We start from the raw sequence: 21,986 nt of genomic DNA on the forward strand, positions 1-21,986 counted from the left end.
TTTACAATCTTGCAACGCAGGTACAGCAGTGTGTTGTTTAAATCCATATAATGCTGTTCAAACGTTGCTACGTCACTGAGCAGAACCTTTTTTTGATCTGACCGCCCCAGTTTCTCATGCAACTTTCTCGTCCCCACTAACAATTCAGTGTCTGGAGGTTTACAGTTGGACATAATGGCCAAGAACCCACCCGCAAAACACAAACTGGTACTGGTGTAAGTCAGGTCTACTAAACATCATCTTTTTATGTATGATTTGACTACTGAGGGTAGAAATTAAAACTCTACGAGCAGCCCCACCCATTTTTTACAACTGTCACATCGAGGTGCAACATCGCATCAACATGCAACTCTCTATTGCTCTGTAGCAGCTTTGAGGTCTGATTTTAGAAATCCTCAGCAGACAGCTCATCCCTAGTTCTTCTGACACAAAATCAAGTGTGCGTGCTGAAAAAGAGATGCATGCTTATAAAAAACTTGTTATAATAAAAGGGTTTCACTTAAAAGAAAGAACCATCTGGTGAAGCAGTCTGGGGGATTTATTGGACCTCTGTTAAGTTTTGCTATCCCTCTGATAATGGGGCTTTTGACTAATCGATAACGGAGTATGCAGAAAAAATATACCTGGTGCCAGCCGCCAATTGGAACAATTAAGGGTTCCCCTCTGGCAGAGGAAAATATCAGAATGATGGCAACTCCCTTACTGGATGGTGAAATGAAGTCTGTTCTTCAGAGAACTGACTTAGCTGAATACGAAAAGGCTAAACTTTACAGGTCCATGCTTCAAAGGTATCTAATGTACATGAAGTGGAGCAATGCGGATAAAGGGAAAATAAGTCTGTTTCTACCGGAACAGGAATAGAGTGTGACTACCAAACCCCCAGAAACACCAAAGACCTCAGACTCTGTTGCTCGGGAGGTGATGGATAATGTGAATAAGTATTATAAGAACAATGCACTAGTATTGCTAAATAAGCACGACCAGAATAAAAATGTCTCTTCGTGGAATGATAAAGGGGCTTTTGTGTACAAAGGCTCTGTGGTTAATGGGTCTAACATGCTCGACTTAGTCAGGGCTGTCACCCAGACGTGCTCTGTTCCTAGCAGATATGTACCTAAAGGATGGGATGTGTTTATGAATGTCATGATGGAACTGAACGTATCATCTTCTGTCATGAGCAATGCAGCCAACAGAGATCTTTTGGAACGCCTGAAGGCCTTGACCACTGACACCAGGGTGGATCGAGAAACGGTGACCCCTTTTTTGCCATCTAAAAAATGAAAATTGGCTTAAAGATCCGAATGGCTCAGTGTGTAATGTTTTTTCATGTTCTAAAATGTTTAAAACTGGTAATGTTTTGCTTTAAAGAAAACATTTCTATACTTTTTTTTTTAAATCCGTGTACTTTTTCTGAATTGATCATCTTTTTTTTTTAAAACAAACAAACTAACAAACAAAAAACAAAGAACAAAAAATCCCACCAAATATCAGTTGTCTTTAAACCCCTAACCTGGGATGCTTTATTGGGTAACGTGGCTATGAAAATCTTTGCAAGACACACATATCTGGGCTTGCTGAAACATGTTTTGAGCAAGGCTAAACATGCCCAAGAATTTAAATTTATTTTTTACAAAATTCATCACCATCCGGCCGTTTTGCACTAAGTCGTTAGAATACAATTTTAAAATCCAGTCAAAAGATAGACCCTTGCTACGCTGATGTAAGAAAAACACCCAGTGATCGCCGCAGGCGATGGAGTGGAGGCCTTGTAATTGTCTATTGTGAAACACAATGTCCGTGGCATTTTTTTTTTAAATTTCATAATTCTTTTAGGAAACAACACACTGTTCGGGGGGTGCCCATATGAGTCAAAAAACTCTCCATGGTTAAGCTCCGCCAGATACAAGGCGAGCCAATGTTCACCCAGTTGGTTGTGTGGATGCGTGTTGACCACCAAACCTAAGGGTCTCTGAGATAGCTTGCCTCCAGGGAGCCAATCACAGGAGAACACATCTAAGAAATTCTTTTTTGTGTAAAGGTCCGTTGATAAGATATGTGAGAGCTGCACGGTGTTCATCTTCACATGTAGTCAAACAGAACGTTTCTCCTCTGATTATCTCTATGACATTGTCAAAAACCCCAAACATGATCATTTTGATGGTGACCATTAAAGCTTTCCAAAAACGTATTTCTGCTCTCAGGTTCTCGCTTTTAATCAGGGACTAGTGATTGGCACATTCCTGGTCAGGAGACAGGTCTAAGGCAAACAAGGTGTAACCCTGTGCAAACTCCTCATGGTCGATTAACAGAGAAGGATCTTTCATGTATTTACCAGCCATCTGTATCAGATTCATGTATTCTCTTATGTAGCATCCTGCCTCGAAGTCTGGTTCCAGAGGCTTGGTTGGTATCTGTTCACCAGCCACATACAAAGCCACAAAATTAGTATCGTAATGTTTAAAATGAAAGAGATTTTTAGCATAACTTCCACTAAAGGCATCATTATCCACAAACCCTAGGACAAGCATGTTGGGTAACTGTCCCAAGAACAGGTTCTTCTGCTTACTCATCCTGCTGCCCGCAGGGATGCTAAACATTTTCATTCCCACGTGGTCCACAGGGTATTTAGCATTAGTGGTAAGCAGGGCCTCTGTGTGCCCAAGATGGATACTCAGGGCCACCCGAACTTTCTTCACAAAAAGGGACGCTGATACAATGTACACTTTAAACCATTCAGTCGCACTGCCCATTAAACAGAAAGCATCTTTACTGCACGTCAGTTTAATTTTCACATCCACTCTGTTCAACAAAAGTTTTTCTTGAAAAAACAGGTCGCTATGTAAATGACCCAGCAGTTCTACTATTCTGCTCTAGGCCATCAGCTTTGCATGCCTCACAAACCCTAGATTCCCTCCATCCAACTCCATTTCTTTGTGTGGTCCAGCAGTGTCTTTGTAAAACAGGCCAGCGGAAAATTGTGTGGCGAGGGTGTCGTTGCTGTAACTGAGCACTGATTCTATAAAGGCCCTGTAAGGGTAACAGTTGTTGCTTTGGCTTATGAGGTGGTCTCCCAGTGTGACATCCAACTGACTGAAAATGGAGGCCACGGGGTAATTCACCAGACCCACCGTGGCATCCTTGGCGAGTTCAGTTCCGTCTCCTTTTACAATCTTGCAACACAGGTACAGCAGTGTGTTGTTTAAATCCATATCATCTATGCCATTCCCTGCTATAAAAAAGTCAATGGGGGCAGACTCCGTAAACGGCCAACAGAGGTGGCACCTCAGTGTAGATGCTTTTCTCGATGCTGGTCTGCGCAGGGGCTATTTGGAACAAGTCTAGTTCAGATCTGATGCACTCTTCAGATGCGCAGCGAACAAAAGCCATGTTGATTAAAATCTCTCTTTTACCAGGCAGAGACCATCTCCTCTTTTGCCCAGGCTTCCTCTGGGACTTTCGCTTATAGCCGGCCCTGCATGTCAAAGCCCTTCTTTAAAAGGGTTTCGGGGGACCTGTGTGTCGCGGGTATGAGGCATTTCTCTTTCTCTTCCTCCTTTTAATGTACATCATCCTCAATCCTTCCTGTGAGGCTGTATTCCCCACCTTCTCCAGAACAGCATGGGAGACATGACCTACCAACGACACCTTTTAGCTTTGTTTTGAGCAGCGGTTTTTACTTGGGGTTTAATAATCTCTAGCCCCCTCCTCAAAAGCGGTACGGCCTTTCAAAAGAGGCTACGAAATATTCCACCCACACCAGCCCCGTACATCATGGGAGCCCCATGATATCCAGGAAGGGCGTATCCAGCCTGGGCTTTGCAATAGTTCCTGTAGATGGTGGGGATGGTCGTAATTTTTTAGGATCATCATAATAGCATTTTGCTTTTTAGAAACCTCGCTGTCTCTCCAGATGCAAATGCAGCTTGACGATCACCTTTCCGAAGCGAAATGAGACGCATCTGTTCTGATCTGTCTTTATTTCAGTGGTGATGGTGTCGATGTGGTGTTTACTGATAGGGACGTAATGAGATTTATCGTAGGTGATAGTGACAAACGCATTGTTCCTTCCTTGGACAGGGACCTAGAAAGGCATCGTCGAGCTGTTGAGAGATTTTTCAGAAAAGAAACAGTATAAGCATCCCCACTGCTTGTTTTCAGATTTACGCAATCTCGGGTTGGTTCCTAACCCCATTACACCACATCCTCAACCGTCACTTCTTAATCATTCATTTACCTGAGTGACGTCTTTTCCATTCTCCTTGTCTGCTGGTGACTCTTCCAAGCCATGATTGCCTTCCACCTCTGGGGGGGTGGACAATGAGAGGCCATCACACTTATTGGGGTGCCTCACGAGGGTTTGGGTTTCGGGGCCAGGTTCCTGCATATCCATGAACGGTTGAGTCAAAGGACCCCCATTGGAACTGTTGCTGATGTAGCATTTTCTCCACACAAGTCCAAAGGTGCTCGGGGCTAAAACAAAGGCCCAAGTTCTCACAGGAGTGGTGAAGGAGTCCATGTTTCCATGATTTCTAAAACATGCATTCTTGGTAAAAGATGGCCTCTTCTGCCTGGTGCTGGGAGTTATGGGGTGATGGTGCTGTGCTCTGACTGGCAGAGGGTACTGGGAGGAGTTCTTAGAGGGGTCACACCACCTTCTTCTGGGCAGTTCACCCCATCCCAGAACCTGCACTATTTTGGTCAAATCTGCTCTCGGGCCGGTCCTGTGCAGCCGAAACCCAAAGCGATTGGTAGAGGGCGATGAGAGGAGTTCTCAGAGGGGTCACACGAACCACTCGCGGATGGGCCACCCTTCCCCTGAGTTCTTCCCTATTGGTCAAATCTCCTCTTGGGGATGGTCCCCAACAGCTGAAAACCTTCCTGATCGGTAGAGGATGATGGAAGGAGTTCCTAAAGGAGTCACAGGAACCACTTCCGGATGGGTCACCTCGCCCCTGAACTCCCTCCCGATTGGTCAAATCTCCACTTGGGGCAGAGCTACAGGGGAAGCAACCCATCCTGATTGGTAGAGGGCGGTTGGAGGAGTTCTTAGAGGGGTCACGATGCACACCTTGCTTCCAATCATGGGGCCGCCTTGACCGTGGAAGTAATATCCCCATGGGGCAGGACTTCTGTGACAGGTGGGCAGGGTTTAAAGGGTTAAGGGGTGGGGTTGGGTTTGATTGATGGTAGGGCCCTTCCTCCTCATTGGTAGAGGGAGGTGGGAGGAGTTGTTAGAGGGGTCACATGACCCACTTCTGAATAGGTCACCCAGCCCCGGAACTCCCCTGACGGGTCAAATGGCCTCTCAGGGGGCTTCTACGAGGGCGAAACCCATCCAGCTCAAAGAAGTGGGAGTGGGGGTTACTTTGTAAATTATCAGCTTGGTCTTGGACCGCCTCTGCTGTTCTCTCAAGCCCCGATGGTACCTCTCTTACTAGATCTCTCTCCAACAGCCTCTGTGATAAAGGTAGAAGATGCACACACAAAAATATTAGCTTCTCAGCAATGTCCTTGTCATCTTTAATTGCTCTCTTGAATCCACCCATTCTTTCACAGGCTTCTGTGTTTGTTTATATCCCTTCAGTTAATTGCTCTTCACAAGCCATCTTAGCCATCTAAGGAGCTCAAACTCTCCCTCCCTAAGCAAGAGCTGGCCCCTGCAGTTTATCCTCTGCCGTGAGGGGGGAACGGGAAGAGTCTGGGGCTGTGAGAAGTGACACTGGCTCTGTTTGCGGACTGCAGTTCAGTCTGAGACTCTATGCCAGGGGCCCCCAACGCGGTGCCTGTGGGCACCATGGCACCTGCGGGGGCATCTAAATGCATCCGCGTCCTGGCCAGCGGTGGATCATCTGCTGAAATGCTGCCAAATTTCTGTGGCATTTTGGTGGTGCCGCCTGTTGATGATGCCGCTTGCCGCCGACAAGCGATGTCATCGAGAGGCGTCGCCGGCAAAATGCTGCAGAAATTCGACAGCATTTTGGCAGATGCTCCACCGCTGCCACGGTCCTTTGTCTGGCGCCTGCCAGACAAAAAGGTTGGGGACCACTGCTCTACGCCAACCCCTGCCCAACCCTTCTTGGGCTGACTGCCGCCTCTACAGGTATTTAAGCACTAGGCCTAGGATACCTGCTCAGCACCTGGCTGGGTTCTGCCTAGTGAGCCGCTGGCAGAGTCAGCCTCTGACAGAACTAATGCCCGTGATGCACGGGAGGGGTTGGACTGCACACTCCAGCCCTGGGATGTGTTTCCTTAGCACCTGGCTCTGTTTCCTCAGCTCTGGCGCAGCCCTTTGGGGCATGATCAGCTGTTGAAGGCAGGGAGGCTCAGAGCTAGAATTTCGTATCCCCATAAGCATAGCTGGGGCTGGGGTGGGGTGGGAGTCAGCTGCTCTGTGTGTGCAGGAGCTCTTGGGGCTGCCACTTGCAGGGGGCTGGCAGCAATCCTTGGGAAAGACGGTTAGTGCTGGGTTTGCAACATGACTTCCTGGCATATGCCAAGCTAGGTTCTGCAGAGTTAGCACCAAATAAGGCTCAGATCAATCCCCAGCCTCGCCCTTGGCTGGGGCTGCTCAGAGTCCCTGCCAGCAGCACCGCAGCTCGTGAGGGAGTGGGGGAAAGTATCCTCTAGCATCCGGGTCTCCCATGGGAGGTTGTTTCCCTCCCTCATGTGGAGTCCACCCCCTCGCTGCTTGCCTCTGCCTCCTGCCTGCCAGGAACGACTCACTTTTGACTCCCAGACTCTGCTGACCAGCCATGGCTTCTAGCCGGGCCAGGATGGCAACACCTCATGGGGCAGGGAGGTTCAAACTATGGCCGGGGAGAGGATACCCCAGAACCAGCCCTGAGGGTTTTCTCCCTCCTCCTACACTCTGCAGATCACTCCATCTGGGTTCTGGCTCCCAGCCACTGTGCTGTCCCCTGCCCCTAGAACCCCTCCCTGATTTCCCCCTGCCCCTCCTCCCAGTACAACACTACCCCTTAGCTGGCACTTACAGCAGGGTGGGTGGTCCAAGCCTCCTGCTCTTCTCTGGCTTCAATTCTCCATCATGTAACCTAAGGGAGGCAGGCGGGTCTAGTTATTTAACAGCATGCAGGGCACCAGCTACCACTTGTATTTCTGTCCTTCAGGGTGCCCCCTGCCCCCAATCCATTTGGGCAGAGGAGGGGAAGGAGCTGGATAGAGGGTCAGTCCCCAAGATTATTGGAATCATTTTGCCTTTGGCCTCGTGCCCCACAAAGGCTAGGAAAGAGGTGTTGTGCACACAAGACCCACTGGGAGTTGGCATGAAGCACAGTGTGGCAGAGCTGCTGCCCTGACTCTTTGCCTTCATGGCTGGTGGTAGCTGGGGTGGGTAGGGCTGGGGCTTCCTGTGAATCTCTGCCCTCCCTGTACAGGTTGCAGGGGGACCAGGCTGGGGCCAGTGCCTCGGGGGTGGTGGGATGGGGACCAGGGTGAGACCTTTGTAGGGAGGATCTCTCCCTTGGGCCTGCTCCTGCTGCAGGTGCCGGGCTTGGCCAGGGCTAGGACAGAGAGACCCAGTGGCTGCAGAGCCCTCCCGCATCTGGCTGCAGGGAGTCTTGGTTCCCGCTTTATCCCAGGGAGGTGGGAAGGTGTGTGTGGGGGGAAGTGGGTGTGTTTGTGTGCAGGCAGAGGTGGCCAGCCCCTCCCCCTGTTTGCAGTGTGCATGTGGCACTGGGCCCTGGGCTCATGGGCAGGCAGGGATAATAGGAAGTAGAGCTCCAGCTCTTTTCTTACCTATCAGCTGCTGGGCAGCTGCTGCTCTCAGGGCAGCCTTCTTGCTCAGCCTCCCTGGGCAGTCCTGGAGCTGGGAAGCCAAGAACCCAGTTAGTCCCAAGCCACACATCCTCCCCAGGCTGAGGGGAGCTGCCTGCTAGGGAGGTGAGGAACCCCTGGCTGCCAGAGCCCTCTTCCCCTTGACTCCTCCCATGGGACAGAGCTGACTTGTAGGGGAGCCATCCGCAAGGGCGGGGGTTGGGGCTGAGTCAATGGGGGGCTCCCTGGAGCCAGGGCTGGCTCCATGCACCAGTCGACCAAGCATGTGCTTGGGGCGGCACCTTGTAAGGGGTGACCATTCTTGGGGTGAGCAGGGGGTGCTCAGGTTTTTTTGTTTTTTTGGTTCAGCAGGGGAGGGTTTTTTGTTGTTGTTTTTGTTTCAGGGGCATGGTGCGGCGCTTGGGTGGGGGTCGGTGGGGCGTCGCTCTTTTTTTTGCTTGGGGATGCAAAAAGTGAGAGTCGGCCCGGCCTGGAGAAGGGAATTCCTCTGTGCCTAGGTCCTCCCACTCCCTAGTCCTGCAGGGCCCACGCCCCAGAGCTCACTCACCAGGATCCTGCAGGTTTCACTCAGGAAGGTGGGGATGGCGGGGGCTGCTCCCTCGGCCAGCTGGCTCCGCACGAGCGTGCGCAGGGGCTGGTAGCTCAGGAAGGGTGTGCAGTGCAGCAATGCCACCCTGCACGCCTGCCGGAGAGGACGAGAAGGGAGCAGGATGAGTTTCCCTGAACACAACGGGCTGCCAACTCGCAGGCTCTGCATGGCTTGGGGAGACTCCGCTGTGCCGGAGCAGCAAGGAGCCAGCTCTTTGCAGAACCTCCTCTGGCCTGACGGTTGTTCCCCAGGCCCCCACAGCCCGCATCTCCAGCTTGGCTGGGTTGAGGGGAGCCAGGCCCGAGTGCTGAGGCCGGAAAGGGACACTCCTGGAGCAGGGAAGGGGCCATTCCCTGGGGTCCCTGTTGGGTGGTTAACAGCACTGCCCGGTGACCAACGTACTTGGCCTCCCCGCAATCCCAGGCACTACTGGGGGCTGCTACTCGGCGGAGGGGAGATTGCTCCAGGAGGCTGGTCATTCCCAGGCAGGAGCTAGCACACAGGTGAGGGCAGGGCAGCAGCAATGGAGACCCATTCGGCCTCAGCGACCTGCCCTTCCCTGAGGCCCTACTTGGGTTAGGTCACTTGCTAGGGGCCAGAGATAGACCTGGGCCTGGCCACTAAACAGGGCAGCCTGTAAAATAGAGCCACGGCCTCGGAGAGGCTGGTTGGGCAGGGAGGCTGGAGGTGCCTGTGGGGAATGGAGGAGGAGAAGGAAACCTCACAGATCTACCCCACAGCTACACTCTGAGGGCTGGCAGAGCTCTGTGAGGGGTGGGAGAGGGTTGGATTAGTGGGGGGTCCTGGGTGCCACAGGGCAGCACTGAAGAGATCTGGGGCTGGGAGGAGGGAGTTTGCACCACCCTTGCCATGTTGTTAGAATGCCCCCAGCAGCCACCCCTGCCCGTATGAGCCCTCAGCTGCACTCACCTGGGCCACCTGGGGGTCCCCGTCCTGAAGGTGGATAAGCAGCATCCCCATGCTCTTCTCCACTTCAGCCCCAAAGAGGGATGACCTCTTGGAAACAAATTTGCTGAGGCGGCCAAAGAGCTCTATGGAGGCTCGCCTCAGGCCGCTGTTCTCCTGCAGACAGGGGGTTCAGGGTGGTTAGAGGGGACAGGCTCAGGCCCTTACATGCTTTGGGAATCAGCCTGGCAGCTGCAGAGCCTGGAGAGGTTTCAGCTAGTTCAAACGACAGGACAATTCTCTGCAAACTCCTCTCCTTCCTGCTGGGCCCCAGGGCTGCCGAACAATTGTGGGCCCAGGGCCCAAGAATGATTCTATCCCTGCCTCCCCTGGCAGAGGAGCTGAGCTGCCCCACAAATCCAGGAATGTGCCTGCATCGGCCACTGAGCCCCCTCCGTGTGAGGGCAGGTCCTGAGCATCCCCCCCGTGGGGTGCCCTATAGCACCCTGGGGCCTACCCTGCTTGGTACTTACATCTTCAAAGAATGTTCTCGCCTGCATGGCCAGCGGGACGGCAACATGCGCCTTCAGAGGCGCCTTGGGGTCCCGCAGCATCCAGCAGAGCCCTTCCGTCGCGTCCAGAATGGCGCAGGGGTCGCAGGATTGGCATACGGCGTGGACAAAGCTCGCCAGAATCTGTTCTTGCTTCTTACTGACCTGCAGAGAAGGATTTGGACGCCGCTCGGTGAGCAACGATCTGTCAGCCTTAGTGTAACCACAGTCCGGTCAAGTTAGCCTACAGACCAGTCTCTCCATAGGAGCCATAGGCTGAGGAGAAGGGGAATCAGGAGCTTCCTACCCAGGCATCTCTGCCTAGTATCTTGCCATTCCAGACCCACCTTGTCCGGGAACGCGATCACTGCATTCCTGAGGCCATGCAGGGCTCTGCCACAAATGTGGATGTTGCTGTCCTGCGTCTGCTGCAGCATGGCCTTCAGCACCTGCTTCCGCATGGCCTTGGGCTCATTTTCCATCAGCAGGGGGCTGCCGAGGAACTAAAGGGAAGGAAAGGAGCTGTCAGAGAGGGCTGGGCGAGGCCAGTGGGTCCTAGCCCGGCAGGAGCAAGGGGAAGGGAATATGATCAGGACCCAGGAGGTGACTTAGATCCGTACCGACTGCTGTTCACGAGGTGCTGGATTCAGCTGAGCTTAACAGAAGTGATATGTGCAGGGCAGAGCGCTCCCTCTGGTTCCAGTGGGGTGCTCCCAAACCCCACCACAGATCTCCCAGCAGAGGGATTAATTTACAAGCAATACACCACCAGGACCATCTTTCATTGGCTGACCAGCTATTGGCCCCCTGTTCCATTATCTTCTGGGCCTGGTTAACCCTCCCCCCTGGTCCTCCAGGCTCACCTCTGCGAAGAGGGTGGTGCAGGCCATGCGTTCGCCCTCCTGGCTGGCCTGGAGGCTGGGAAGGAGAAGCTGTGGGATGCTTTTCAGGGCCAGGTTTGGGTGGCTCACTATGGCTCTGGGAGAGAATGAGAGCTCGTGTTGATGTGTGCATGACAACCCTGCACATGCCGGAATCCGGCCCGGTCCCAGCCACCCCCTCTCATCTCTGCCCCACTGCGAGAACATGACTCCTCCAGCCTCTGTCCTCACCTGCTAAGAAGAGTGAACCCCTTGGGCTGGGCCTCCTCCAGCAGCTGCCAGCCTTGCTCCTGGTCCATTAGTTCCATAGCTGGCTGACTGCCCCTGAGGCGCAGCACCCGTGCCAGGGCCTGCACGGCCATGCTGGGAAGAGAAGGAGGCAGGAGATGGTGATGCGGGGATGCCTGCTCTCTGGGCGGGGTTGAGGGGTAGGACTCCCTTGCTGCAGCACTGAAAGGATCAGGATGGGAATAGATGCTGCCCCACTTCTGCCTTTGGTTCTTCCCCCGCAACTGTGAGGGCAAGGTGGGGGGTGTCTGCAGATGTGACCTTCGCTCTCCTTCAAAGATGTGAAAATTGCCCCTCCCCCCAGGAAACTGACCCTGGGGAGAAAAGTACAGGCAGTGCCCCCGTGAATGTCCTGCCGTCCTGAGCCCTGCCCCCCACGGCCCATTGCAGAAAAGAGATGAAGTGGCTCAGTGACAGGCCCGGCCTGTCCCAAAGCCTTCAAAGCAGACAGTAAATAGAGATAGCAGCCAGCTCTGCCCTGTTTCCCAGCTCTGCTCCCCCTGCCCCCCGGCTCAGCTCCCTCATAACCCTGCTGAGCTGCTCACTCTGAGGAGCTCTCTGGCTCCCTGAGTATCCGGGAGCAGCTCTGCCTGCTCCTCAGCACAAGAAACTTGACTGATCTGAACCCTTGGTCCCCCAAAGGCGTTGGAGGTCCCTGGACAAGGAGGGTCCAAGCAGGAAGCTTCCCCCTCCTAGGGGCTAGCACAGACACTACGTGGGTGCTGGGATCCATCAGCCCCACACATTACCTGCGTGGACTGGTGTCACTGGGCTGGTTCTGCTGGACTCCCGAGAGATGTTGTGTCGGGGGGCTGGCGATGGCGAGGAAGCAAGAGGTGAACAGGTCGTCTTCGCATCCCTCCAGGGTGTCCGCTTGCCCCAAGGCCCCGATCAGCTCCCACAGGCCGTATGTGGTCTGGAAGGGAAAGGATACAGTCAGAAGACCGTGGCTGTGTGCAGAATGGAGCCAGGAAAGGGGGCTGAATGCCAGCGATGGGAACTTACTGCCGGGGGCAGCCGGGCTGGCTGGGGGCAGTTCCTGTCCTGGGTCTGTCCTGGGTTAGCCCAGCCCTTCTCCGGGCTGTCATACAGCAGGATGTGGAGTACCTCTCTTGTTAGCATGGGGTCTGCACCCAGGAACCTCCATATGGCCTTGATGTGGCTGTGACAGACAGGGGGACGGCAGGTAAGGAATTAACACAGAGGATGGGCCAAGCTGGGACACACTGGGGATGATGCCCTCTGAGGGGCGACGTACCAGAAGCAGTAGGTTGAGCCTGCTGGTGGCTGACCTCAAGGCCCTTCAGGCCCTGGCCAGTCCTAAGGGGTTCATACCCTCTTGCCTGGGCACTGCCAGGGGGCGCTGTGTCACAGCAAGGGCTGGGCAGAGGTGGCCAGATTAACTCCTCCCAGCTGGGGGGCCCCCTCCTTCCCTTGCTGCCTTCTCCTGATGGGAACCAGAGGGGCTGGGGTTAGAGCCCCCATGGGGGAAACAATGACTCCGGGCTCAGGGGTGGGGGCTGATGTGAGGAGGTGCCCACCCTTGGGGGGGTGGGGGCTCAGATTAAGTGCTGGGCTGGTCACCTGAGCTGGGGGGGGCAGAGAGTGGGTGCTGCGGGCAAGAAGAACAGGAGCTCCTTCCCCATAGGGCAGGGGGTTCAGGAGGAACAAGGCTCCAGTTCTGGCCAAGCCATGGCTCTGGGGTGGGGGGTTTAGAGATAGCTGTAAAATGGGCTCTGTGCTTGTCGGCTCTGAGCAGGATGCAGGAAAGGCGCTGCTGGCCCTGGGGAACTTGGCAGGATGGTGAATCGGGGAAGACCAGCCTCTAGGGGTGGGATGAGGTGTCTAAAAGTGTGCGGGGATGGAGAAGGGACCAGGCTGGGATTCCAGGGGGAGAGGGCATTTCCCAGCTGGGGGGAGGGGGTGCCCCTGTGGGACATGCTCAGTGTAGGGGTATCTGTGGGGAACGATGCAGTTAGGCTGGCCCCTCTCCTGCCTCAGCCTGGAGGGATGACCTGCTGGGAGCGGGGGGCCATGCTGACAGAGGGGGTGACCCTGCTGACATGGGGTCTTTCCTGATCTGTGTTGTGATGAGGGGCCCTGGAAGATTGTTCTGGCCTTCAGCCAGCCAAGCCATTGCACAGCTGAACCGGGAGGGGGTGGACTGGTTAGCAGTGCACAGAACGAAGTGGGGGAGGGTGACAGGTGTGCTAGGAATAGCTCTAAAGCCCTCCAAGGGACAGGGAGGCCTCCAAGAGACAGGGAGGCTAATGGTGATCGCATGCTGGGGCAGGGCTGTTCCTTGGGTCCTGTGTGCAAGGGGAGGATCTGTGCTGCATGTAACCATGGTGCTGTGGAGTGAACCCATTAAGGGGGGCTCGGAGGCTGGAGGGGGATTTTCTATCCTTTCCCAAGGGCCGGCACTCACTGTTTGTAAGGCCAGGGCATCTTCAGGAGGATGTTGACTGCAGTCTTAGTGTGCTGCCTAGCCAGTAGGTGGAGGATGTCTCTTGTCCCATCACTCAGTCGCCCCCCCCGGGGTGGGCTCAGTGTGTAGGAAAGAGCGGCTTGGAGATCCTGCACCTGTGGAAGCAAAGCAGGGGCTGAGACCCTACCCCCGCTGTGGGTGGCTGGCAGGCAAGGGCCAGGAGGAGCTGGTCAGGCTCAGAAAGAAGTCAACGGTCACATGGCCTGGTGGAGGCCATGGATAAACTCTCCTAGCGAGTGACCAAGCCGAGGGGGGTTCTGGGTTTGATACTTTGAAACCTCCACCTGTGATCCAGCTCCGTAGCAATAAGGGTCCCTTGGAGGGACACAGGGCCAGAAGAAAGGCGGATCACTGGCCTGCAGAGGGCGCTCTGATAGCTGCAGAGCTAATTTCCGACAGAGACCAGCAGGATGCACCGCAGGGGTGAATCCACATTGCTACAGTCCCAATCCCGCTGCCCAGTGACACCTCACCCCCCGCATATCCCTGCTGTACCTCCCCTTGTGACAGCACACCTGGGCTGCTTCAGCACCAGAGTGGGACCTAAGTGTCTGCGATGCATTTCCATGCCCTACGTCAATCTGTGTCCACTGGGCAAAGAGTCAGTGGACACTGGGGACGACACTGCAGGCTCTGTTACCCCAGCTGGGGGATGGGTCTGGAAATAGGGCACATTTCCCAGGGAGTGAGCCAGGCAAGCCAGACTCCTGGGATCGAAGCCTGCAAAGGATTACAGGGCCGTGCCTAGTGTCCGCCCAGCAGACAGGGCATGGATGGGTCCCATTGATCAGTGGTGGTGAGAACAGATGTCTCCCCTCCACATCCTCCCTCAGGCCCCAGGAATTCTAGGCACGGGGAAAGATGGAGCTGCCCGAGATATCCAATGCCCAGCCATTACTTGGCCCTGTAGCTCTGATTTTTGCTGTCTCAGCACCGCCTCCATGACGCCCGCCAGCTGCTCAGCACACTCCCCCTTCTCCAGCAGGCCCACCAGCAGGGTGAAGCTGAAGGGCATGAGGTCACGTGACTGCAGGTGTTCCGCGATGAGCTGCAGGGAAAGGCACAGGCTGAGTGTGAGCAGCGAGCCGCGGCCCGGGGAGGTGGGTTTGCTCTTCGGGGAATGTGCATGTCTGTCTCTCCAGTCACAGTCTCTCTTACTCACCATAGCAACATGGGCAGGGCTCTCTCTGCAGCTGGCATCCTTCTGCGCCTTGCTCAGCACAGTCACCACTGCCCCTGTCTTGCTGTACATGACGGCTGCACAAGAAACCAGCAGCGCTCAGGCAGAGCTCTCGGGCCAGATTCTTCCCCCTCCCCATGAAGCCAGGGCAGAGGTGCCAAAGAGCCAGACTCCAGCTGCAGCTGGGGTGAGCTCTCAGCTGGCTCCTGGGCCAATTGCCCACCTATCACCCTGATGTAGAAGGTGTGTTGGGGTGGGGTGAGATCAGGGGAGGTCCCATATGATCCCAGGCATCTGGTGAAGGGCAAATGCCAGGTTAGCCCGGTAGGCACCAACCCACTTCTGCTCTGTCCCTCCAGGTCAGGGCTGCTATGAAGGCACCATGTTCTCTCTGCAGCCCTGCTCACTAGGTAACGACCGGGGCTGTAAAGGCTGAGAAGTGGCGACTGCTTGCACTCCATCTTACCTTTGCAAGGCGTGAAGAGCCAGTAGAGAGCCTGAGATGCCCAGTATCGGGTGGCCTCCTCAGCATCGAAGGCCTGGCTTGTTAGCAGCCCGGCCATGTAGCCCTGCTCTGCCATGGGTTTCAGGTCCTAATGGGCCACCAAACAGAAAATCAGGGCATGGGTTGGGGTGAGTCCAGCTCTGTCTGTATCATCTGCCCTCCCTCCCTGTGAGTGCTCTGGAGGGGCAAAAGGGTCTGCGCTGCTCACCTCGGTGATGGCCTTGAATCGATAAAACATGAAGAGCCGGGCACTGGCTCTCACAGCTCGGGTCCTCTCCAGGGCCCGGGGCGAGCAGATCCATGGCTGCAAGTGCTGGGGAGCAGGGAGAAAGCCGTGTGAGTGGCAGCAATGTCGGGGCAACCCCCAGAAACTGATTCCCGCCCGAGCAGGGAGAGGACACGGAGCATTTAACCCCTTCTCCTCTACATCCCAACACTGGAACTCAGTGCTCCTCTCCTGTCTGGGGGGCGTTGGGACAGGTCTGAGGGTCTTGGGCTCAGGGCTTTGAGTATTCTCCCCACTGATTCTGTGGGGTCTCAGGGCTGTTTCCTTCAGGGGCACAGGGGTGCCAACCCAAATTTAGGAGGCCAAAGTGACACCCCCTGGAGCAAGACTAGGATTGTCTTGCTTGATCCCAGGGTTGGGTGTATGCCCCGTGGGGACTGGCTAGTTCACAGCAGCTGGGAGGCCTGCTCAGCTCCCTCCGAGATCAACTAGAGCCTTCCCTCTTGTGGTTTGGGTAGAACCTGCGCAGCCGGCCCATCCCCAGATGGCCAGTGCAAATGGGTCCCTCGCCCTCTCCCCTCCCGATCATACCAGAAACAGATGCAGTAGCGTGATGGGGGTCAGGTGCTGTTCCAGGAATGTCTGCAGCACATGATCCAGGCCCTCCCAGGGCAGTTCTTGGAGAGACTGGAGCAGAGAGAAGCAGGGAAGTAAATAGCAAGGGAGGTGGGGTGCACGAGGCAGGGGGATGAGTGGATCCCCCCTGTCTGGAGCCAGGTGCTGTTGGTATTCGGGGTCCCTTTACCCAGGTGATACTGCTTCCTCTGCACATAGACATGGGTCTCACCTGGACCATGGGCTGCCCTTTCCCAAAGAATCCTTCCCACCTGGGCTCCCCAAGCAACACATGTACTGTGCTGGGCTCTGGAGGGAAGGCCTCCTCCCTCCCCCTCTGGAGGGGTCCCAGCTGCCCCCAATACCCCGCTGGCTTGCCATGGGCAGAGCTGTTCATCCCCGCTCCAGCCAATATCTGTTTCTGTGGCAGAGTGAGTCATGGCCTGGCCATGTGGCTGTCTCAAATCCATGCTTTTGGTCCCTCTGCACCATATGCTATTTACTGCCCTGGGCCAGAACCTTAGCTGGTGTAAACTGGGTGTAGGTTCTAGCACCCTGTGCCAAGAAGCCACGGTAATTCTGTACAGTCTCACAGACACTCGCCTCTACAGCTGTCCTCCCTGCCAACCCAACTGCAGAGTTAACTGCATAGCCACTTGTCACCAGCCCTTTGGAAAATAAACCGAGGGGCTGGATTTGGCTAGACATGTAGCTGTCTGCATTGGGCCAGGGTCCAGCTACTCAGCAGGGGTGTGGCTGAGTTTCCCAGCCAAGGATGCAGGTGGAAGTTGCAGCTTTGTCTATGCCTCACTAACCTCTGCCCGGATAGCGGAGCTTTCTGCCACCTTAGTCCCTCTCAGCTTCGCCAGGGTTGGACGCTGAATCATGGAGCTGGCGATACAAGTGCTGATGGTCTCAGCCACCTGCTCCTTAGACAGGCGAGGCTGGAATTTCCTGATTGGAAGGAATGGAGCAGACGGGGCCATTAGAACGGAGACAGGTCCCGGAATGAGTCAGGTTGAGTTTGATGGCAGGAGGGACAGCTCCCACCCTAAGCAGCAGAGCTCCAGGAGGCATCTCCAGCAGAGCCACCACCTGGGGAATGGTCCTGTCTGGAGATGCCTATGCCCCCTCGGCCCGGCAGGGGCTCTGCTGGGGAAGCTGCTCTCCAGGGATGATTCTGGCCCTGCTCTGAGGCTGCACCCATTCACAGCACTTCATGCTGACGGGAGGGGCTCACTCTTTCCAGGCAATACGCAGAGATGGGGGCTGGATAAAGTGACCCGGAGGCCAAGGAGGAAATGGCCTGTATGTGAGCCAGCAGAGAGAAGCATCCTCTGGTTCTTAGTGCAGCTTGTCCCTCCCTCACTTTCTCTCCTTCCATCTGCCCCTCCCCGGCTGCTGAGCTCCGCAGGTGAGTCAGGCCCCATGGACGTACCCTATGTATGAGACAGCCAGCAGGGCACACTTGTGGTCGGGGCTCTGCAGCCGGGCCCGGTCCTTGCATCTGAGGATCTCCTGCAGTGCAAAGCAGAGAGTCAAAGGCAAAAGAATTTCAGGGAGCCCAGTTACTTAGCAAGATATGGAATCTCCAAACGCTGTTTGCTGCCCCCACTGAACCTTCATCCCAGCGTGCAGTGCACTGGGGCACGGAGCTGGGAAGATGGCCTGGGAGCTGCTATGTGGCCAGAATGCGCCTATTTTGCCATTCCTGATGGCACATCTGGGAACTTCAGCATCTGCCACGGAGCAGGGAAGGGGAATCTGGGAGGAGGCGATATTGTGAATGGGAGCATTAGAGTCCTGGACAGCTGAGGTCAAGTATTTTCCTGAAACCAAGGCAATGCTGCGCCTGTTAACTCCTCAGGATCATGTCCCAGAGTGAAAACCCTTGGAGTTAATCCCCAGGGCACTTTCTGGGTGCCGGGCAGATCCCTCAGAAGTGGGATGGGGAATTGTCCCAGGTGTAAGCAGCATGAATCCACTAATGGAAAATAGTGTCATCTAATTCCTTGGGCTGGAATCGCACCAGAAGAATCTGGTGTCAGCACTGGCTTTGCAGTTCACAATGTAGAGCCCTGGGCACCCGGTCGCAAACACAGCACGTGGCCTTCAACGCCGACTACTCTGGCATGTGCATCTGACCTAGGGACCCCTCCCAGGACCCCAGCATGCTCACTCACCAGCAGGGGGGACAGCATGGTGTATGTGTCCTGGCTCACCAAGGGAATCCTGCTCACTTGGGTGACAGCTTCACCCACCAGCATGAGGCTTCTCACAAATGCAGATCTCACCAGCGGGTCCTGGGCTCGCAGGCAGGAGGAGACAGACAATAGAGAGCTGAGACACAAGGCTACAGGGCAAGTCTCTACAGGGAGCTGCTGCGCTAGGCTGGATTGCCCTCACATCTAAGGGAAAGGACCTGGCTTGCCGAGTGGAACATCATTGCAGTCCTTAGGGGAACACCTCTGGAGATGGGTGCAAGGAATGGGCTGATTTCCAGAGGTGCTGAGCACTTGCAGTTCCCAGAGCTGTCAATGGGCCCTGCGGCTGCTCAGCTCCCCTGCCAATCAGGTCGTAATTGTCTGATCTAGGACAGGAATCTGCTGCTCTCTGCAGTTGGCTGGGCTCTCCCTACCAAGGCGTCCACTCTCCAAGGAAAACATTCAGTTAAACCAAACTAGCATCCCCTCTCCTTTTCTCTGGGACGCGCATATGAGCATTGGGTGTAGGACTGAACGTCGACCTCAAACCTCCCATGGCAAGAAAACAACCTAGAGTTATCAAAAATCTCCCTTCAGCACCAGAGCTTGTCAACCAGGCTAGGGGCCTGAATTCCTCAGTGCGCTTTTTGTGCCCAGCTACCCCATTTACTGCAGTGTGTGGGGAAACAGGCCCTAAATCTTTCTCTTCTCATCCCTGAGTGCAGCACAAGCCTAGAGGTACCAAACAGTATAGTCATCTCTGGGACAATAGCACCAAGTGATGCTCAGTTACACTCTAACAAGGCCCAGATGGGAGTCCTTCCATTAGCTTCCATGGGCCTGGAATCAGCGAAGAAGCTAATTGAGATGGGGAAGTCACAGTGAATGGTGCTGCTCTCATATCTCCTGCCCCTCCTGGGGCAAAGGGCCAGCCCTCGGAACTAAGTTTATGCAAAGACATAGCTCTGTGCTGCTGTGTGCAGCCCGGGTAGGTGCTGCGTAGGTGGTCAGGGGAGGGCTCTGACTTACATGTGGGCTCAGAAAATAGTGTTTCCGCATGGGAGACAGGATCTTGTAGCCTATGGTCTCTAGGATGAGATCTGTGGGGACTGAGTGGACCACGTGCCCATAAGTGAGGAGCAGGAGGCTTCTCAGCTGCTCGATGGAAGGTGGCTCCTGAGAATTGCAAAGAAAAGAGTGAGGAGAAGGGATGGTCTCCGGCTGCTCCTAACTCACAAATGGGGCCAGGGAAGGATTTTTCACCCAGCTGGTTTAGCAACCAAAGGCTGCTCTGCTGAGCTGAATTGCCTGGACTCTGAGCCCCTTCCCAGCTCCCCAGGATTGGGTGGTTGAGGTGACCCGGCAGCTGAAGGGGACGCACTAGCAGCTGCTTTAATTCAGCCTAGCTCCAGAGATGTCACTGGGACTACAGTGGACTGCACTGGCCCAGAGAGTTACTGGAAAGATGGTGGTGGTGGTGCGGGAGGGGAGCGGGGAATGTCAGACATGCAAGCCCTAGTGAGTCTGCCAGGAAGGTCTGTGAAATAGCCCAGTTCAGGGGAAGACCAAGGGTCTGTTCTGCTGAGAAATGTGTCAGATGGAGCTGATGGTATGGCAGTGTCTTCTGGGTCCTCTCTGAGGCTTCTTTATGGGGCTGCGTGGAGCATGTCTGAGCTCCCCAGGAGATACCCTGGAGAGCTTATACAACAGCACCCACCTTCCCCCCTGGATCCACCCCATGGTGCTGTGATTGTAGCTCCATGGAGGAGTAAGGAAAGGGCTCCCTCCACAGAGGCTGAGCCATGGCTTGGAAATTCAGCTCTTTGCTGAACAGGCTTCTGGGAAGCAGGGTCTCCCTGGCAGGTCCCTTTACTTGCAAAGGCTGGTGAAGGGATGGATGAAAGAGCAGAGATGCTAGGTGGGACCGTACCTCCAGAGAGCCAGCGGCAGAAGGCTGGAGCTGCACCCTGCTGATGACCTCTTCCCAGTGCTCCAGGATGGCAAAAATCTCGTACAGGTGTTTCCTGGCACACAGCCCAAGCGCTCGGGCGAATCCCTGAGAGACAGGATGATGGAGGTTAAAAATGCTGAGCAACAAGCCAAGGGGCCAGGATGGGCTCTCAAAGTCATTGCCATGGGCATTGGTATAAGGAAGATCTTTTCAATCCACTGGACCTTGTCCAAGGTAGAACATACACATGTAGCATCAGGGGATTGACAAGGAATGAGGGATCACTTGACAGCAGAGGAGCAAAGACCTCACCTCTCTTTCCTCTTCTTCTCGGAAATTGACCTTCTCCACCAGACGCCATAGCTGGGGCTTGATGCTCTCTTCTGGAGATAACATCAGCACAGTGCCCCAGCACTTGTAGAGAAAGCTCTGCGAAAGAGACACCATCATGCTGGATGCATTGGGCATGGCCTGGCATGCACAGAGCTCACTGGGTATAGTTGTCTGCTTCACTGGCCCCAAGCTGCCCCTGGGTAGCGATTGCTGTTCTGAACTAGGCACTGAACCCCAATTCCTTCCAGGACACTGACCTTGTCACTGGGCCGCATGTCGCTGTGGGACAGCTGGCATCTGATACTAGTGATGAAACAGCCCAGCCAGGTATGGTCCGAGATGAGGAAGAGAAGGTCTTCCAGGAACTGCCAGGGAAAGAAGAGCCAGTTAGAAGCGAGAGGGGCCAAGAAACTGGTCCTCTCAATAGCTTCAGCCAGGAACCCACCACAGCTGGGAGGGGAGGGGAAGAGGGAGCGTGCACCGTCACCCCCCACGTCTCTCATATTGCTCGTGAATCCTTGTGAGCTGCCCCTGGTGCTTCTCCAATTGTATCTGCTGGGCTCAGCCACTTCCTCTGTCCCACAATGCAGTGCTGCTGAGGGGCCTCTTAATCCTGCCTCAGCGTGGGGGGGCTGGACTAGATGACCTCTTGAGTTCCTTTCCAGCCCTCCATTTCTCTGACCCTTACCTGCAGCAGCTGCTGCTCCCACTCCCTCTGGCAGAAGCATGTCTTGTGATCTGGAAGAGATGGGCAGGTCAGTTTCCTTTGTGTTTAGACTCTTCTACTGGGGAGCAGCCTGCAACCTGGCTCTTGTTTGGCGGAGGATGGGGAGGAGCTGCCGACTCATGGGCCCCCAGGGGACCCAGGGCTCTTTGCAAATCACTGATGGACAACAATGCTCCTCAGACCCAGATCCCTTGATGTGAAATACCCAGGAGTTCTGCTTGCCAAGATCCTATTATCATATCCCGGATTCAGAGAGAGGCCCTGGCCTCTCCCTGTCTGAGCCCAGCACCACAGGGTCCCCACCCTTTGCTCCTGCAAGGGGAGACACTCCCCCCTCACCTTCCACATAGAGGAGCATTTCCGTTGTGTAGTTATTCCAAAATCGGCCCGAGCCGGCCTGGAACATGCTCATCAGCTGGAAGAGGAGGAACATGGCTGCCCTTCTGACCTGCACTGTCATGGATGAAGACGCACCGAGCACCTGGCAGACAAAGAGGCAGAGGTGGCTGTAGCCCTCCCTTGCAAGGCAGTGTGAGAAGGGAGCTCCCTACAGGTGCAGGGGGAGAGCTCCGTGATGGAGGGAAGGAGACAACAGAGAGGTGGAACTGACAATCAGGACAGGATTGGGATGGATGCTTCAATTGATTGGGGACACTCCATGGACCAGGTCTTGGCTCCTTCGATCCTCTCACTCCTGGGCTGGCTCTAGCTCAGATGAAAGGAGACAGGCTTATCCAGAGGCTGTCAG

General features: G+C 55.0%; 1 protein-coding gene across 1 annotated transcript in view; it reads right to left on the minus strand.

The window, feature by feature from the left end:
* The window catches only part of LOC127057837 (maestro heat-like repeat-containing protein family member 1), a 49,912-nt gene that overhangs the window by 15,900 nt on the left and 12,026 nt on the right, over positions 1-21,986 (minus strand). Inside the window, exons 16-39 of the mRNA XM_050966974.1 lie at positions 21,578-21,719; positions 21,200-21,249; positions 20,769-20,876; positions 20,491-20,607; positions 20,158-20,283; positions 19,257-19,403; positions 18,207-18,326; positions 17,462-17,541; positions 16,839-16,977; positions 16,000-16,095; positions 15,391-15,495; positions 15,144-15,270; positions 14,660-14,754; positions 14,396-14,545; positions 13,438-13,592; positions 12,015-12,171; positions 11,759-11,925; positions 10,953-11,084; positions 10,704-10,818; positions 10,188-10,343; positions 9,823-10,005; positions 9,314-9,466; positions 8,342-8,476; positions 7,756-7,825 (exon numbers count right to left, since the gene is read on the minus strand). Coding sequence (XP_050822931.1) covers positions 7,756-7,825; positions 8,342-8,476; positions 9,314-9,466; positions 9,823-10,005; positions 10,188-10,343; positions 10,704-10,818; positions 10,953-11,084; positions 11,759-11,925; positions 12,015-12,171; positions 13,438-13,592; positions 14,396-14,545; positions 14,660-14,754; positions 15,144-15,270; positions 15,391-15,495; positions 16,000-16,095; positions 16,839-16,977; positions 17,462-17,541; positions 18,207-18,326; positions 19,257-19,403; positions 20,158-20,283; positions 20,491-20,607; positions 20,769-20,876; positions 21,200-21,249; positions 21,578-21,719 — 3,025 coding nt within the window. The remainder of the gene's footprint in view (positions 1-7,755; positions 7,826-8,341; positions 8,477-9,313; positions 9,467-9,822; positions 10,006-10,187; positions 10,344-10,703; positions 10,819-10,952; positions 11,085-11,758; positions 11,926-12,014; positions 12,172-13,437; positions 13,593-14,395; positions 14,546-14,659; positions 14,755-15,143; positions 15,271-15,390; positions 15,496-15,999; positions 16,096-16,838; positions 16,978-17,461; positions 17,542-18,206; positions 18,327-19,256; positions 19,404-20,157; positions 20,284-20,490; positions 20,608-20,768; positions 20,877-21,199; positions 21,250-21,577; positions 21,720-21,986) is intronic.

The sequence above is a fragment of the Gopherus flavomarginatus genome, chromosome 9 (genome assembly GCF_025201925.1).
Source record: "Gopherus flavomarginatus isolate rGopFla2 chromosome 9, rGopFla2.mat.asm, whole genome shotgun sequence".
Taxonomy (NCBI): Eukaryota; Metazoa; Chordata; order Testudines; family Testudinidae; genus Gopherus; species Gopherus flavomarginatus.